The 17,830-nt window shown below is 60.0% G+C and overlaps 1 protein-coding gene across 1 annotated transcript; it reads right to left on the bottom strand.

Moving 5' to 3' along the window:
- Positions 1-2,208: 2,208 nt before the first annotated feature.
- On the bottom strand, positions 2,209-16,895 carry FAH (fumarylacetoacetate hydrolase). The gene is made up of 14 exons (XM_074318277.1): positions 16,721-16,895; positions 15,263-15,373; positions 14,326-14,447; positions 13,887-13,936; positions 13,371-13,461; positions 11,452-11,549; positions 11,296-11,348; positions 10,002-10,101; positions 9,233-9,363; positions 7,710-7,785; positions 6,277-6,323; positions 4,548-4,649; positions 3,808-3,925; positions 2,209-2,428 (listed from the first exon to the last, which is right to left on the bottom strand). The coding sequence occupies exons 1-14, from the start codon at positions 16,799-16,801 to the stop codon at positions 2,349-2,351; spliced, it is 1,260 nt and encodes a 419-aa protein (XP_074174378.1). The 5' UTR covers positions 16,802-16,895; the 3' UTR covers positions 2,209-2,348.
- Between the last annotated feature and the right edge of the window lie 935 nt (positions 16,896-17,830).

Below are 17,830 nucleotides of genomic sequence, written 5' to 3'. Positions count from 1 at the left end.
CTTCATGGCAGTGCTATCTGGGGACAATGATGACATCTGGGAGGTGGGCGAATGAAGGGATACAATGTGGAAAGGGACAGCAGCCCCAGGGATGGGAGGTCGCGGCCCCGGCAGCAGCAGGAAGTCAGCGTGAGTCCCTAGGACAAATGTGACCCTGCAGATGCTCAGACCGGCTGATAGAATAGGACACCGGCTCTGCCAGCCCGGGATCTGGGCCCATCGTTTCCACGTCATGTTTCCCAGTGAGTCGCTCGAATGTCTGCGTGTCCTTACTGAATCAAAAGGGCCGTGTGTCCCTCTCCCATGAAACTGTCCCCCAATTCCAGAGGCTGGCTCGATCCAAAGGGGCTGCGTGCAAACGGCAGGCAGAGGGCATTGCAAAGCCCGTGTGTCCACTGGCGCGGCTGCAAGCCCCGCAGCCTCGCTGCTGAAGACCGGTCCTGCCGTGCACGACGGGGGACACGCGGTGCCCTGCGGGGCCCAGTCTGCCGAGAGGCGCGCAGGTGAGCCCCTGACTGCACATCCACAGGCCCAGGCGTTGTGTTCAAACAGCACAAAGGCAGGCGGGCTGTGTCCAGAGGGCAGGGGTGGGGGCCGTCAGGGTGCAACTTCCCCCCCATTCCTGCTGGGCTGCAGCTGGTGCAGGCGCTTCGCTGGCCACCTGCGGCCACGGCATCTGTTGGGCGATTCCCTTCTCACTGCAGCAGCTCCCGCCAGGTCCTGGGAACATGTCTCCTTCTCGTCGCTTCAGATGGAGGCGCTGACGGCTTCGCACGGTGGCCTGTCCCCGGAGGCTGGCCATCCCCTCATTTCCCTTAACCCTGCCCAACTCTGCCAATATTCTCCCCTTAAACCCTCTTCAGTAACGCTTTGGATGGGCGCGCACTCGCGAGCATGCACACACACACACACACACACACACGCGCACACACACACACCCACACACACCCTCACCCCCAACCGGCGTGTAGCCCAGCAAAGCAGCCCAGACCTCGGCTGAGACCCTTCGCCGTGTCTGTCCTGCCGCTAAGTGAAGCCTACGATTCTGACCGCTGCACCCACGCCTGACTCCGCGGCTGAGGCTATGAATTCTAGGTCTGCCGTTTCCCCTTGTGTGTGTGTGAACTCTCCAGGGCAATGGCCGTCAGCCCACCCTGATCCTGTGAAATCATCAGTATTCCCACGACAATGACGTGCCACCGAGCCCCCGAAGCCTGGCTCTCAGTCTGCACTCCAGCCTCTGCCACCTCTGACAACATCCTGACAATTGTGACAACACTAATGCCACAGGCTATTAGCACCCCACTTCCCTCAGCAAGGAGGGTACCCCTGGGCTTATCAGACATGCCACAGACTTAATTCCAGAACCTGATTTTAAGACACTGTTTCCTGATGCCACTCCTGGTACCAGCTGCTTTATTAGGCAGGAAGCAGAGGCATCCTTACAGGATGAATTGAAGAGGGTTTCATTGAGGGACGATTTTCAGAAGTGTAGGCAGGTTCAGAGTGCAGCAGGGGATGGGGAATAACCCAGGACTGATGACACTGAGAAGCCACGACACCCCTTGACGGCGAGGGAAGAGGGGCACGAGAATCCAGGAAGGGTTGTTGGGCCAGAGGGAGAGGGACACCATATGTCACAGCCACCCCCAAACCATAGTCCAGCAGGGAAGGAGTGAGGAGAACAAACCCTGTGGCCTTTCTGTCCTGCCTGAGCCACCACGGCCCCCTCCCAACCAGGGGCTGGAGGGCGTGCGCCTGGGTGACATCGTCCAGAGGCCGCCCTCCCGGACAGCCGGCAGGACGGCCAGCAGACCTGGGGGGACCGAGGGACAGCGACCAGCTTGGGCCCTTGGCGTTCCTGTGCCAAAGGACCTTACTGTCCTCCTCCTCCCTGGAGGAGGCAGACCACCCCCGGACGCTCACTGCAGCCCTTCCCCAGGTCCCCAGCCTGCCGCCCACCCTGCAGCGCCCTCCATGCCGTGAGCCAGTTCCCTAGACTAAACCTCTCTGCATACACAGCCCGTTGGCTCTGCTGCTTGCAGGGGCGCCAGTCTCTTTCCAATCGCAGGGGAGATGGGAGGCCCCACCCAGACCTTTACTGACAAAATCGAGAAAACAAATTGTTGAACGTCTCCCACCGAAGCAGTACACACCCCGACCCTCCGAGTTCATTCAAGAACACGAGGGGACATCACACCACGACAGTGCAGGGCTCCAAGCATGGAGACAGCACAAGGGCTTTATTTATCACTGAAGGGAGAGTGGTCTACAGCCACGGCGGGGTCCCCTGGACCCTAGGGGCGGGATGGGGGCCCAGCCCCCCGTTTCCAGGACAGCAGAGAGCATCACGCTGTTGAGAGGGCGGGCAGCACTTTCCCAGCACACTGGCCAAAGCCGACACGGTAACCGTCCCCCTGGCAGTATCCTGGAACAGAGGGGACAGGGGTCAGCAGGAAGCCTCCAGGCGCGTGGGACCCGACGCCCCAGCAGCCACAGTGCCAGTCGTCACACAGCTGGGCCCGAGGCAGGAAGGCACCACCAAAATGACCCACACGGAGTTTAGACAGAAGAACAGCCCTCTAGATCTGCACAGAGCCGCAGGGCCTGCCCGCACTCAGGGGCTCTCGGAAGCACCCCAGTGATGCTCCACAGTTTCCCCGACTGGTGGTCAACCCTCCCCACGTGGCTTTGGGTTCAAATCCCAGGACTGCTAATGAGCCTGAACCCAGACTGCCTGAGTTCAAAGCCTGGTTCCTCCACCTACTGGCTCCATGACCTTGGGTGCCCCTTGAACTCAGTTTCCTCATCTGTGAAATGGGTCTAATGATAGTACCCATGGTATGGGACTGTCACAGACAATATGAATTGACACACAGAAAAGCCCGAGAACAGCACCTGGCCCATGGCGACTGCTCAGTAAATATCAGCTATGACGACGATAATCGGGGTGATGGGGGCAGCCAGTCTAAGCTCGCCCGCAAGCGGGAATGACTGTCCTTATGTCAGGGTTGGATGAAGCCCCAGCACGCGCTCTCTCTCAGAGCACATGTTCAAAAAACGTCAGTGTCATTCATTCAACCCCATTTCCACAAAAGTGACGGAAAGGCAGAGAGGGGGAGGCGCTCATCCCGGCGAGGAGGGTCCTGCCCGTCCAGACAAGTGTCAGAGGAGACACGTCTGCGGGGCTGAGCAGCACGGAGGACGCGAGAGCACAAAGGAGGAGCTGGGTGGACAGGAGTTCACCAGGACACAATGACCAGCATGCCAGACAGAGGAAACAGCACGTGCAAAGGCGCGGAGACCCGGGCGAGAGATGTGTGTGAAGCTGTCGTGCGCGGGACCGAGAAGCCCTGTGACCACCTGAAGCTCACCCTCCCTTCCCGCCTGGAGCTCCACCAGCACCTCCACCCACTGGTCAGCACCCTGCTTCCCACAGGCAAACGCCGCTGACATCATCTCACTGCCCCACACGCCATCCTGCTGGGCAAAGCTGGCCACAGCCTCGCCATTCACAGGTGCCTGGCAGATGCCCAAACACAGGCTCTCCGCACGCAGAGTCCAGAATGACGGGAACCTGCCATGATTTCACCATTTTGCTCAGGGAGAAAGGGGACAAAGCGGGACTTCCATAGTCTCAGGCGACTGAAATTTAAAGTCCCGGGAGCCAAGGCTGGGATGAAAGACACAGCAAGCAGAATAGCCCTGGGACGGCCAGAGTGGAGCCGAGGAAGGCCGAGGGCTGCACAGCCGACAGGACAGGACAGGCGGAGGCCAGGAGACAAAGCCGGGCGTGGCCACCCTCACCTGTGATGATGACTTCATCCCCGTCCAGCAGGAACTTCCGGGTCTGTCCATTCCCCAGCTCGATGGCCTTCGTGCCCCTCCATGACAGCTCCAACATGGAGCCAAAGCTTTCTGGCTCCTTCGTAACAGGAGAGGGAAGAGAATGTCACATGGATTTCCCTGAGCCTGTCCGCTCCTGTGCACATGAGGCGTGGGGGCCCTGGGCATGGGTGGAGGGGCCCTGAGCCCCCCACAGACGCTGTGTCTGTGTGCTTGAGTCTCAGCACCCTGCCCTTTGTTCAGGGCTGGGGGGAAGCTGGACCCCTCCCACTCGGAACAAGAGGCTGCAGTCAGGACTTCACAGGAAGTGACGGCACATACCCTCCCAAGTCATCGTCTCTCAAGGTTCTGAGACGCTACCATGGGCGGACAGTAGGGGGGGCCGCCTCATCCTGGGAGGGCGCAGTGTGCACTGGTGACAACCACACACGCACAGGCCGTTTCCTAACTGTCCCCACAGGTCACAATGACTCTCCCCAGGTAGACAGACGCAGCCGCCCAGTCATGCCAGCCTTTAGCTCTGAATTTGGAAAGGAAGTCCCTTTTGCACCGAGACGCAGGAAGCTGAGTAGGACGGAGCTGTAAGATGCGTCTGCATGGGGCTGTGATCCCTTCTCGGGGGCGGGCTGCGGCCCTCCGCTCTGTGTGGGGAGCAGGCCAGCTCTAGCTACATGGGAAGTCCCCAAGGCGATGACACTCACCGTCCCGCTGATGGTTCCAGATGCCAGGAGGTCCCCGGGCTGCAGGTTGCAGCCGTTGACAGTGTGGTGAGTGAGCTGCTGCAGCATCGTCCAGTACATGTGCTGCGGGCGAGGGACAGAGGTGGGGGCGGGCGGGCTTCCTCCCGGGGTCCCCCACCCAGCTCCCCTACCAGCTCCCCCAGGCCCCTAAAGCAGCGACCAGCTGGCCTCCGCACAGTTGCCCAGGGGCCTTCCCCACCTGTGTCCGGGCCCACACCACCTTCCCCGAGCAGCCGGCCCCGCTGCTCAGCCCCTCAGAGTAAAGCCTGCTCGTCTGTCCATAGCGACACTCTGCCCTGCAAACACCCTGGAACTCATCACGGCAGAGGCTCCTCGTGAGCAAAACCTCGCTGTCATTCTCACACCCTGGGCCACGGGACAAAGCAGCCCTAAGGGAGGTCAGGCTGTGGGGAAAAGGGGCCAGGCCCGTGTGCCCCCGAGAGGCTCAGAGGTACGCACTGCTGCCCCTCTCCACGGCTTTCGATCTGCGCCTCCCCAGCTCGGGGCCCCACATCCAGGCAAAGGAAACCTCAGAAACGGACTCTTGCCCAAACCCCTCAAGGCGGCCCCTATTTCTTCTCACTAGCCCAAGGAGCCCAGCATAAAGATAAACTAGAACGGAGAGGAAACAGGAACATGTTGGTTCCGAGGGGGCTCACATGGTCAGGAAACACAAAAAGGTGCCCAGCAGTATTAGTCATCGGGAAAAGCAAAATGAAATCACAGTCCCCAGGATGGCTACAATGGAAGGGCAAACACCACCACGTCCCAACCGGGACGCGGGGCAGCTGAAATGCTCACACGCTGCCCGCGAGAGGGTGGACTGCACAACCCCTCTGGAAAACTGGCTGGGTGACCCCTGGGCGGAGTGTGTCGGGGCGCGTGCTCTGTGACCCCGCAGCTCTGTGCCTGGGTACCCACCCGACAGGCACGTGCACGTATGTGCACCGAAAGATGGGGCGGGAACATCCCTGGTGGCTCTGTAATAACCCAAAGTGGAAACAACCCACTTGTCAATGGCGGAGTATTCAGAGAGCGCTAGAACGACAAACCATCGCGACAAACAGCACCATGGCTGAATCTCACGAACGCAAGGTTAAAACACGAGAAGCCAGAGAAAGAGCATATACAGTGTATAATTCCGCTTGTATAAAAGGGAAAAGCAGACACGATTAATGTACGGCCACAGAGGCCAGCAGAGAGGGCACCCCTGTTGGAGGCAGTGACGACATAACTGGAAGGGGGCCCAGGGCGCAGCTGAGATCCTGGAAATTTCCCATCTCTACATCTCGGTGCTGGTTGCCGGCCCAGGGAGGGTGACTTTGTGAAAATTCACTGAGCTGTATGGACACTTATAATTTGTACATTGTCATCTATGTGCTTCAATTAGAGTTTCACTTAAGAAAACAAAGTCACTCTGATCCATCCAGCCCGACAGAAGCCGGAGGCGACACGCTTACAGGCACGTCTATTATTCCCCAGGAAAGTCACTGGCCACGTCCGTGCGGACTCATCTGGACGGTCTCTGTGACCTCGTGGCCTCTCTGGAAAGGAGCCAGGCCATGGAAGCCCCAGGCCCACATGGGGCCGACCCGTCATCACGTCCAGGGGACGCGACTCCCCTGTTCCTGCCAGAAGAGCGCCCTCTTCCCCTCACTCCTGGAAGCACTTGCCCCGCTTCAACGCTCACCTTGAAATTGGACCTGCATATGGTCGCCGCCTGGCTCATTCCTTCTCCTGTTGGAAAGACGAGGCACGTGACAGTGACAAAGAGACTCCATTCCGTTCACCAGGAAGGAAAGAGAAACCCCCCGTGCGAGGTGGATTGTTGTGTGGCCTAAGCTTCCCACCTCCGAGCACAACTTTGCCTAGAGACTCCGTGAAACGGAAGCTGCGAGGCTCTCGGACCCGGGAGGCACCACAGAGGTGCTCTATCCAGAGACAGCAAATACATGCACACAGCCACCCCTCCGCCCCCACTCGCACCGGACGGCGCGTCCCGGTCACAGCTCGTATTTCCTCTGAATTCATGTGGAGCCTCAGAACGCCGCTGGCCCCACTCATCAGTAGGGGTCGCGCACAAGGTGAGTCCTATTGCCATTCCCTCAGGTGCCCTTTGGACCGTCGGGCCATGCGTGTCCCTGCCACCCTCCTCCAGTGACGGGCAGGGTGCCACTTCAACATAACGCCTCTGAACCTCAGTTTCCCAAACTGTGACATGAAGTTTTCCAGGGCGCTTGTGGCAGCTCTGAGGCACTCCCTATCAGCCCTGTGCTTGGGGGACCAGCCTGCTGGCCAGGGGACATCACACCTGCTGCCAGGCACGGCCTGTGAAGGCCGCAGGCCCTGGGCCTGGCGGTGAGAAAGCCACAGCAGAACCCGTGTAAGGACAGACCCCAAGGAGAAAATCTAGGAAGAAAGGGTGTGGCCCCAGGCAGACCCTCCCCCAGCCTGAGGGCCCCCACTGGAAATGGAAAATGACGCCAGCCTCTGCCTGGGCACAGGCTCTGTCCTTGACCTTCACTCGGATCTACGTGTATACCCCTCACAACTTTACCACGAGATCAATGGCGTTATTACCCCATTTTACAGATGACAGACTGGGGCTCAGGCAGGTTCAGTAACTTCTGGGAGGGGCAGAGCCAACGCTCGAACCCCAGGCACGGCCTGCAACATGCTACTGGCCTAGTGACAGAGGCCAGCCGAGCAGCCGCAGGGGGACGTGGACCCTGACCCACGGCTGGCATGGGGGCTGCTTGTGCTTCTCTGTGAGGCCCCAGAGGGCAGGTCCACGAGGACAGCTCCCAAACAGGCACGCATGGAATGTGTCACGTGGGAGAGGATGTGTGAGCAGAGGCAGGCAGCCCCTGGCTGGGGAGCCTGGAGAGGGGACTCGAGCAGAGGAGGGGGTCCCAGACTCTACGCTTCCGGCCCTAATAGCTGAGAGTGACCAATACGGGCTTAGGGCTGCGTGGGTCCCTTTGAGCAGTGTCTCCCCTTCTTTCCCTTCCAAGAGCCCACATGTCTCCAAGGCTGGAGCAGGCGACACCCCCCACCCTGCTGGAGCTCAGGAGTCCTTGGGGCAGTGGCACTTGCGCACACCCTCTGACCCCATGGCCGTACCTTTCAGGGCGACAGACAGGTTGATGTCAAATGTGTAGGGTTGGTCATGGCGGAGATACGGCAGGGGCCTGGGGTCCTGTGAGAACAGAGCGCAGCACAGGGGCGTGAGCGGGCAGGCCGAGCTGGCCCTGGCGGGGCCACAGCAGAGGGCCTGCTGGAGAAGGGGAGCTCGCCAGGGACCCCGCCCGATGGCCCTGCACGTGGGCGGCGAGGGTGGTCCTATGTGCCCGTCTCCAGGAAAAGGGGCTGGGGGATGGGCCTCAGCAGGGACAGGTGCCCAATCAGAGATGTCCCAGCGGGTGGTCAGTGGGACAGCCAGAGATGGGGAGCAAAGCCAGGTCTGGGGGAGAGGCCAGGTGACAGAGCGGAGGCGGAGACGGAGGCTCATGGCCCGTCTGATTGGGGGCCCTCTGCAGAGGCAGCTATGCCGGCCGAGCCAGGTCTGCACTTAGGCCCAAAGCAGTGTTTTCCCAAAGCGCGATGCTGCGTCCCTAGTGGTATGTGACGTAATTACAGTGGTTTTAACAGCTACGTGATTCTTTTCCTTTTTATGATTAACATGGTGACTAGTGACACCAGAAGGGACATAAAATTCCTTTTCTAAACACGTTAGTTGAGTTTTAACATGGGATCTGCTTGAAAGGAAAATGTTGAGTAAATGACAGGGCAGAAGTAGCCGAGGTGTGAAGGTCGGTCACACGTGGTATCCGGGAGGGGCCGGCATAGAGGGGGGAAGGGGACCTGTGAACGGGGAGGGAGCCGGACGAAGGATGGAGCCTGGAGGGGACGAGGGGCGCAGGAGGGCGTCTGGGGCAGGAGCTGAGGGAGGTGGGGTGGGGCCCCGAGCAGGCGAGGTGCTCAGGGGACACGTGCAGGCAGAGCAGCACAGGGCCGGAGCTCGCCAGGGCACCCCCACATAGAGGACGGGGTCACACAGGATTCTGGAGACACAGAAGTGGGACAGGTCACGCACCAGAAGCCAGGCGGGGGCGTGTTGAGGAAGAGCAGGGGTGGCCAGGGGGCCAAAGAGAGCACGAGGCCACCGCACTGGCCATAAGGCCTCAGGGCACTTGGCGAGGCCACTGGTGGTGATGGGGGCAGCGACCAGACTGTGACAGGACAAGCAGTGTGGGGTGAGATGGTGACACAGCCCTGAACAATGTTGGGGCTCGGGGACGGAACCCCTCGCTGCCAGGATCCAAACTGCATTCTACCAGTTGGGCTCCAGGGGGCAGCATCGTACTGAACCCAACTTGACCCCCTGGGAAATTGTGCAATGGGGTGACACTGGCAGGGACCCCTTCTCCCCTGCCAAGCAGCCCGCCCCCCTGGCCTCAGAGGAGTCTGAAGGTTACGAAATCTGTTTTCCCCAAGAACCGCACAGGGGCAAGGAAAGCACAAGGCAGGATGAGTGGTGCCTGCCTGGGCGCGGAGCCAGCCCCCCCACTTCCCATCCCTGCCCCAACAGTGTGCCCGCCGGGTGGGCAAACAGGGTGGGCAGCGTCCTGCCGGGCTCTGCTCACCTGGTGAGGGTTGGGTACCACAAAGGGCATGAGGGCATCCATGGGCACCACCCACGGAGAGATGGTGGTCCCAAAACTCTTCCCGAGGAACGGCCCGAGAGGCACGTATTCCCACTTCTGAATGTCTCGAGCTACAGGAGAAGGGGAGCGGGGCTGACGAGGGCTGCCGGGACCTCACTCCACGCCCCTCGTCCCCGACCACGGAGCACAGACGGTGCTCTGGCCCCAACCAGGCTGCCCCGGTCCAAGCGGCCACAGCACTCCATGCCAAGGACGGAGGTCCCTTGGGTCATGGTGCCAGGTTACAGCAAAGAGAAGGATGGCCAAGGGCAGGCACAGGGGGCTGGAGCTCACTCTCCAACTGTGAGGCGGACACCTCCTGGACTCAGGTGCCATCTTCCTCCCGCAGGTGGCAGAGGCTCGGGAACTGGGCTGGGTTTGAAGTATCAGCTCAGCCACTAACTGAAATCCCTCAGCTCCTCATCTGTGAGGTGGGGGTGACGACATCACCTGTACCTTGCTGGCACTCAGCACAGGGCCTGGCACACAGGGCTCACACCTACTGGCTGTGACGTCAGCCGTGTCCCCGTTCCACTTACAGGAACACGGTGGCTCAGGGAGGTGACGTGACTGGCCCAGGGGCTCAAAGCCGAGAAGTCTGTCTGCTGTCCAAGCCCACGCTCGCAGCCAACCCAGGACACCAGGCCCAGGGGCCCCCGGAGCTGAGCGCGCGCAGTGGACTCCCCCTCAGGCCACCCACAATACTTACCACTCCAGTCGTTCATGAGGACCATCCCAAAAATGTGCTCAGGGGCCTTGGAAATGGGGATTGGCTCTCCAAATTTGTTCCCAGGGCCCACAAAGAAAGCCTGCCATGGGGAAAAGCAGATTAGAATCTGGGGCCACCTGCCACCCCAGGTCACCACCTGAAGGGCAAAGCCAGGCATTTCCAAACCAGGCGGCCATGGCCAGGGGCCAGGACTGCCACAGGGGCCTGGCAGGGCTCCGAATCCACGGTGCTTCCAGGTCCTTTGCTGCACCCGGAAGGTGGTGAGCACCCACTCATGGCCCCTGTGCTGAGTGCCACCGCCCCACTGCTCTGCTGCCTCTCCCTCCCCACACGCACGCTGCATTTCAAGACGGGACAGCTCCACGAGGCTCATGAAAAATGACAGTATCGGGATCTGTAGTCGTGCCATGAAAAATTGGAAGGCTGCCTCCAAAATGCAGCCAAGAGCCTGGTGGGGTGCCCCTCACCCCCCAATCCATCACCCACAACCTCGGAAGAGAAACGTCATTGGCACAATGAGCAGGACCCAACAGAACGTCGTGACACGACTGGAGGAAAAATTGGGACAATGTCTGTCAATAGCACATGAGCTGCTATGACATTTGCAAAACCGGAGTCGTTTTATTTGCCCTGTGACAGTGTTTAAACATTGCAAAACCTTCATCAAGATTTAAAAACAAAACCCAAGGGCACCAGCTCACCGAGAATCTTACCACAATGCGGTCCAATCACCTGTGCGCCCCCGCCCCCCCCCTCCCCCCCCCCGTGCTGACTTTCTGCCTTTTCTCCACTGGCCCCATCTGCCCCCCAACAGGGACCAACACAGCGGGGGCACCTGCCTGCAGAGTCCTCCGTTTGCCCAGAGACAAGACCCTGCCCCAAACCTGGTCTCCGTGCCCTGCTCTGCGTCCATGTGGCACCGTCACTATGGCAGCAGGAGGCAACGGGCTCCCTGGGAGTGGCTGGCTGGGCCTGGGGGACACGCTGGCAGTGCCCACACATTGCCTTCCTCTGACAGAGTTTAAAGAAATCACAGGACAGGACTGACCGACAGGTAGCTCCTGTCTGCCTCTACCCAACCCGGGGTTCCCACTGCCACAGCCCTCCTGGGAGGCCCACACCCCTTCTCCTCCACCTGCTGTGACTGGACACCCAGAGGCTTCCCAGGCCTCACCCAAACCCTGGGGGCTGCTATGGGAAGCCCCCCCACCCAGCATCCTGCCATAATGTGTATACAGAGCCCATGGCAACAAAACCTCGAGGTCCCGCTTACCATTTCCAACTCTATGTCCAAGAGTTTGCAGGCGCCGTACACGGGAGGCTTAGCTGGAAGAACACCAGAGAGAAAGGCTGTTGTCAGCAGCAGGCCAGGGAACCACGGCACGAGACACCGACCTACACAGGCGGGCCGGGACCTCGGGGCACGTACAGTCATCCGGTCTCATCTGTCCCATGGGCCTTCGGATTGGGGTGCCAGACACCACGATGGAAGAGGCACGGCCATGATAACCCACCGGTAAGTGCAGCCTGGGAAAGGAAGGTGAGAGAACACAGGGTGCCTGTTACCTGTTACAACATACATCTCAGAGTTCTTAGAAATTAAAAACAAAAAAAGAATCAGCACCCGTACATGGTTCAAAAACCGAAAGGTATTTCCATGTGTCCATCAACAGATAAACGGATGACCAAAATGGGGTCTATGCATATAACGGACTATCGCTCAGCCTTAAAAGGAAAGGGCATTCTGACGCACGCTGCCACGTGGATGAACCTTGAGGACACCGTGCTAAGTGACAGAAGCCAGTCACAGAGAGACAGTACTTGACTTTAGCCCAGAGCAACTGATTTCTGACTTCCGGCCCCCACAACTGTAAGAGAACATATTTGTGTTGTTTAAGCTACAAAATTTGTGTCACTTTGTCACAGCAGCAAGAGGAAACTAACAGAGTGTGCATGTACACGTATTTTTTTTGTCTTCTTATAAAAATATCAACTTTGCACAACACCTTCACATACGCACACCCCTTTTGATCCTCAATTTTTCTTTCAAGAGCTATAAAACGTATCATGTTGTGAATAGACTATAATTTTTTAACTCTTCCTCCACCAATAAGCACTCAGATTGCTTCCAGCTTTGGGCCATTAGAAAGACTGCAGGCAAACACCTTTGCTCTTGAATGTAAATGTTATGTCTGCAGGATAGATGCATGAAAGGGAGACTGAGGGGCAGAGGACATGCACATTTCACATATTCAGTGTTTTGTTTAATGATGTCCTGTCCTTGCTGTTTGGGTGAATCCCAGGAAGCATATAGTACGTTTATAATAAAGGACATGTGCATAAAGCAAGGCACAGCCATGGGCCACCTTGCTGCAAGCATCGTGAGTGAGGCCTGCTTGCTGTTCCCCTGAGGAAGTGGGGTATGGCTCTCACACTCAGCCTGGGCCCCGCTCAGGCCCGAGTCCCGAGTCCCTGTCCGCCTGCGGTCTCAGATGCACCCCCGCTTGTCCCACAACCTGGTGATGCTGCTTAACTTCTCTGGGTCCTAACCTGCGCTTTCTCTCCTTCTTCCTTCTTCATCTGGGTCCTGACACCTCTCACCGCCTGGCACAGCCGACCTGAAACTGTCACTGAAAGAGGGAAGAGCCTGTGCCCACCCCAGCTACCACGTGTGGCTAATGGCACCTGGCCTGGGGTGTGCGTGCACATGCCACTGCTCTGAGTAACGGTCACCTCCAAAGGACCACATGGAGCAAAGGGGCCAGGACCTCAGCTGGGCAGCGGCCTTGACCTGGGAGTCAGAAGACAACCTGTGGCCCTGTTGGTCTCAGGCAAGCCAGCCCTTCTGTGAACCTATTTTCCCTCCTGTGAAATGGGCCAACGGTCATAGCCTTGGCGACCCTGCTGAACTATGAGGAGGGTCAAATAAATGAACTGAACTCTGAACTGACCACACTTTGGGAAAAGTACAGCAGCGGCACACGTAAGGATTCTCATTCATCAGAGATTTCTAACATGGAAAACACTAGGAGCTAAGGCTTTTGCCAACGGAACAGTAACATCCTGCTTACAAACGAGAGAATCGGGGAGGATCTCAGTGACTAACCCCCGTTCTCTCGATAAAGGGGCTCACGAGATTGCCCCATGACCCCAACAGCAGGTCCAGGGCTGTGCTGAGAAGACCAGGAGCTGAGACCATTGTTTTCCGAAGTGGTCATATCAAGGTCATGACTGGTTTTCCTCCCCAGTGTCTTTAACCTAAGAGGACGTGGCCGGTCCCGGGGCAGGCGACGTGCTGCTAGATATGGACAGACGGACTCTGAACTTAAACCCTGGCCTGGGACTTACCAATTGGGCATCAGCGCGTTCTCCTTGCCCCTGAACATGATCCCCACATTGGTAGCATGCTGCCGAGAGGAATAGAAGTCTGTGTAATCACCTGCAGAGACAGTCACGGGAAGCCATCAGCGACCCCTCAGGACAGGGAAGGGATGGCCCCGAGGACTGGTGTGAGAGACGCCAGGCGGAGGAAGCAGGAGTGTAACTTCCCATACGCCTCGTTCCGTGGCTGGCGGGCAGGGGCCGTGACTGCACACCCACAGCATTGGGACGGTCCCCACGGTCAGCAGGAAAGGCACACACACTAGCCTCACTAAAAGCAATGTTTTTGGGGAACTGCCAACTTAGAAACAAATGAGCTCTGGCCTTTGGCCGTCTGCGTCAATGCCGGGCCGGGGTCAGTGATGGGGAGGGGGTAACCCCCCAGAGACCCTCCTCTGTTCCCTCCCCACCAAGAAGCAGGGACCGGCCATCTGGGTCCACGAGGCTGCTCCGTGCATGTCCTTGTCATGAGACTGTACTTACCTATGGTGGCTGGAAGGTGCATCGTGGCAGAAACCTGGGAGACGAACGCGCTGAAACACAGAAGCAGGGGCTTCAGGGTCAAGCAAGTGACGAGGCGAGGTCCCTGCTCTAGAGGCCCACCTGCGGCTCAGCCCGGACCACCCAGAGCCCTGCTCACGAGCTCCAGTGAGCGCCGCCAGGCGGGCCTGGGCCTGGGCTGAGGCGGCCACACCCGGAAGAGCGTCCACCCGCCAAAGCCAAGATGCCTCTTTTCTGCCTGTGTTTATCTAGGAAACGAGCTAAATCATACCGATGTTAGGAACCAGACCAGGACATGGAAGGCAGTGGGACAGGGGTGATGCCCGTCACCCCGGAGCAGCCCAGGGGTGACTCGGGATGGTTCTGACGACCACCCTGTCCTCGTCTCCCCCCGCACCCCCCGATGTCCACCGCTCCTCACCGCTTCCGAAGCTCCGTGTCATCTCTGAGCCTGGCCTGGCTGGCAGACAGCAAATTCTGCAAGAAAGCTCTTGCCTCCTTCCAAGCGGCCTGGCCCAGGCCCATGAAGCTGTTGAGAGTCGGCTGAAGCAGGGAGAAAGAAGGTCACACACAGCAAAATGCTGGGCGGTGCCCCTCCTGTCCCCAGGACAGGCCTTCCAGGGCCCTGCCACTCAAACTCTCAGGACTTTGGCTCTTAGCTCTGTCGCCTGCTCATTAACGGGGAAAGGTGTCACCTCTCCTGAAGGGACTCAGCCCCTCACGGACTTGCACACAACAGGCCCAGCCTGGGAGCTGCTGTGCCAGCTGCCAGTTCAGCTTGGCCCAGCCTGCAGCTGAAGGTGGCAGTGTTCCTCCGACGGAGGCACCTCCAGCCTGTGGGTTATCGCCGTCTATACAGATCCCCTTCAGGTAAGTGAAGAAGAGGCTTCTTAGCAGGGAGACGTGGCAGTAAAAGCACCTGTGGGCTCCCAAGGCTGGCGTTCCAGCCCCAGCTCCAACACTTGTAGCCACGTGACCCGGGAGAGCAGTGTCTCGTTTCTAATCTGAAACGAGGGTCAGATTAGACCCTCATCCCTCTAATGAGGGTCCGAATTCCTAGGCCAGAGGGTCGCTGTGAGGATGGGGCGAGAGAGGTGTGGGACATTCCTAGCACATAGGAAGTGCTCAAAAACTCCCCCTCTCCCTCCTGACCGTGGGATGGGAAGGAGCCCATCAAAGCACCCGGCCATCCAAAGGGAAGTCAATTCACATCCTTCCCACAGGTACGCATCCTGCAGGCTGACTCCTGCAGGTGGCCACACAGAGGGCACTGGGGCCAGCTGTCCCTTCCTCCCTGCCTGTAGCTACAGAGCTGCAGGGCCACTGAGATCCAGGGCAAGCCAAGTCACATGTCCTACCTGATCGAAGACATCCTGGTGTTTGGAGAGGACAGGCCCGGTGAAGAGGTGCTTAACGACACTGAGGTCCAGGATCTGGTCTCCAATGGCCACGCCGATCCTGGGTCTCGGCTGGGAGGAAGGCGCATGGTCAGGGCTCGGCTCGCTGACCCGCAGGGTCCGTCTATGTAAGCGCCCACAGGTCCCCCTGGGGGTGGCCCTCTCTGGAGTGGGACTGAGGAACTGGGTCCTCAGCACTGAACCCCAGCTCCCTGCGCCTCCCAATGAGCTAAAACGTCGGCAGTGACAGCGTCAGACGAGGCCGGTTCTGCGTGAAGGCCCCGAGCCTCCTGGACCCCAAAGGGGCCACATGCCCGCCCGGCAGCCTTCAGAGGGCATGGGACGGGGCTGTCTGTCCCAGCCGTCCCTCGTGGCCGGCCCTGCACACTCTCACGTGGAAACAGCAGGGCCGTGCTGTCCGACGGCGCTAGCCACTCTCAGCGTGTTCATGCCCGAGTCCTCGGGGAAAGCAAGGCGCGCACCCGCCCGCCTCGCATCGGTGCTCCGGTCTAAGCGACTTGTCCACGGAGCGGCGGGCGCGGCGGGCGGCCGGCCAGCAGAGGGCGGTGGCTCCCACGGGTGAGGCGTTAACCCGCCCGGCTCGCAGGGCTCCCAGCAGCAGCAGGAGCGTTAGCCATTAACGTTTGGTGCCCTTGCGACACCTGGTCAGGCCGGCAGTTGTGAAACGCCGTGTTGACTCCTGCAGACCCGCCAGCGGCTGCGGCCGGCGCGGCGAAGGCCAGCCGCTCGGGGAAGGGACGCCCGTCGCCAGGACCCGCCCGCCGGGGGCTCCTGTCGGCACACGGCTCCTGGGCGCGGTCGGGTGCGAGCGGGCTCGGGGCGCTTCTGCAACGGCGTCTTTCTAGCAGCCCGACCGCACTAGCTGGCAGCCGGTTGTCTGCGGGCCCGGCAGGGAATGGGAGCAAGCGCGCAGCCCGCAGCCCGCAGCCCGCAGCCCGCAGCCCGCAGCGCACACTCGCAGCTGGAGGCGAAGACACTTGGCGCCTGCACGTGCGCCGCGCCGCCCAAACAGCGGGGTCACTTCACAGTCCCCGGGGCAGGGGCAGCACCGCCCTGGGAGCGCGGCCAGCAGCGCACGCGGCGCTGCAGGGCAGGGAGCGAACCCCGTCACTGTGGCTGCCGCTTCTCGGGCACGGAGCCGGGCACAACTTGCTCGGCCGGCCGGGGGGGCGCGGGCGTGGGGAGGTCTCGGTTCGTCACACACCCCTTCAGGGGCCCCGTGCACGGCCCGCTGCTCAGGCGCAAACGGGCCCCGGGACCCCCCGCCCCGGGGCTCCTCAGGCCCCGGGACCCCGGAGTCTGCGCCCGGGCGCCCCGCGGGCACGGCCGAGGCCCGAGGCGAAGCTGAGGTGCCGGGGCCGCCCGTCCGCCCGCGCCCTCCCCGCGCCCTCCACTCACGTTGCCTGTGGTGGAGAAGACGCCGTAGGGCAGGTTGTGGATCGGGAAGTCACAGTCCGGGGCCACCGGGACGAACGACATGCTGGCGAGCGCGGAGTCGGACTGGACGCGGCGGAGCGGTCGGGCGGGAACGCCACGCTGCGGACCCCGCCCCTCAGCGCGGCCGGGTGACGGGCAGGGCCGGGCCACGCCCACGACCACGCCCCCTCGCCGTCCCCGCCCCTCTCGCGCTGTCCTCCGGGAGAGCAAGGTCCAGCGGCGGGCGCAGGGCCTCCGCAGAGCCGTCCCCAGCCCTGCACCCCACGCTCCGCTGGGTGACCCCAGCCTCGTGTCCCCGCCGCGCCCTGCTCTCTGCCCTACAGCGCGCTTGTGGGCGTCCAGGAAGGGGGAGAGGAAGAGTGTCCCAGCCTGTGAGATGCATTCGGGGCAGCACTTCCGAGCTGTACGATGTCAACTATGGATGTGGCCTGTACAGGCCCTGACCCTCCCCTTCAAGGCGGGAACCGTCTCTCATTCTGTGTGCGGCGCGGTAGCCAGCAGCACACGGGTACAGACTTCGGTGATTAATATAAAATTGCTGACCAAAGGCAATTCATCACCGGCCAGTGAGCCCCACTCAGCCGGGCGCTGGGATCCAGCAGCTTCTGCTCCCTGCCCCGTGTGCCCGGGCGGTGAGCATGGCGGCCCAGGACCTCCCACTGAAGACACACAGGCCAAAGAGCCTACATGATAAAAGCCGTGTGGACAGAAAACCAGACCTTTGGGGGAGGGGGACAGCTCTGTGTGTGCGAAGGCGTGTGGACATGCCATAGCTGGAGGAGGAGGAATCAGACTTCGTAGTTTTAAAATAGACTTGCCAACCCACTAATTACACGCGGTGTCTGACAACACCAAAGCTGGTCTCTAGTTGAAGTAACTGGCAAACGCACTGTATTTTCTTTTCTTTCTCCTGCTTTGGGAAGCGGTGTGTTGGGCATGTACAGTAATAATTAAAAACTTTTAAGGAAAGAATATTGCCTATAGTCCCACCAACCTAGTCTTCACATTTTCATGTTATTTGTTCATTCCATTTGTGTGCACGATTTTTCCATCTTTGTGAACTTTACATAG

This window comes from Rhinolophus sinicus, linkage group LG13 (assembly GCF_036562045.2).
Source record: "Rhinolophus sinicus isolate RSC01 linkage group LG13, ASM3656204v1, whole genome shotgun sequence".
Classification (NCBI taxonomy): domain Eukaryota; kingdom Metazoa; phylum Chordata; class Mammalia; order Chiroptera; family Rhinolophidae; genus Rhinolophus; species Rhinolophus sinicus.
Note: the sequence above shows the minus strand (reverse complement) of the source record. Positions and strands in the feature narration are given on the sequence as shown.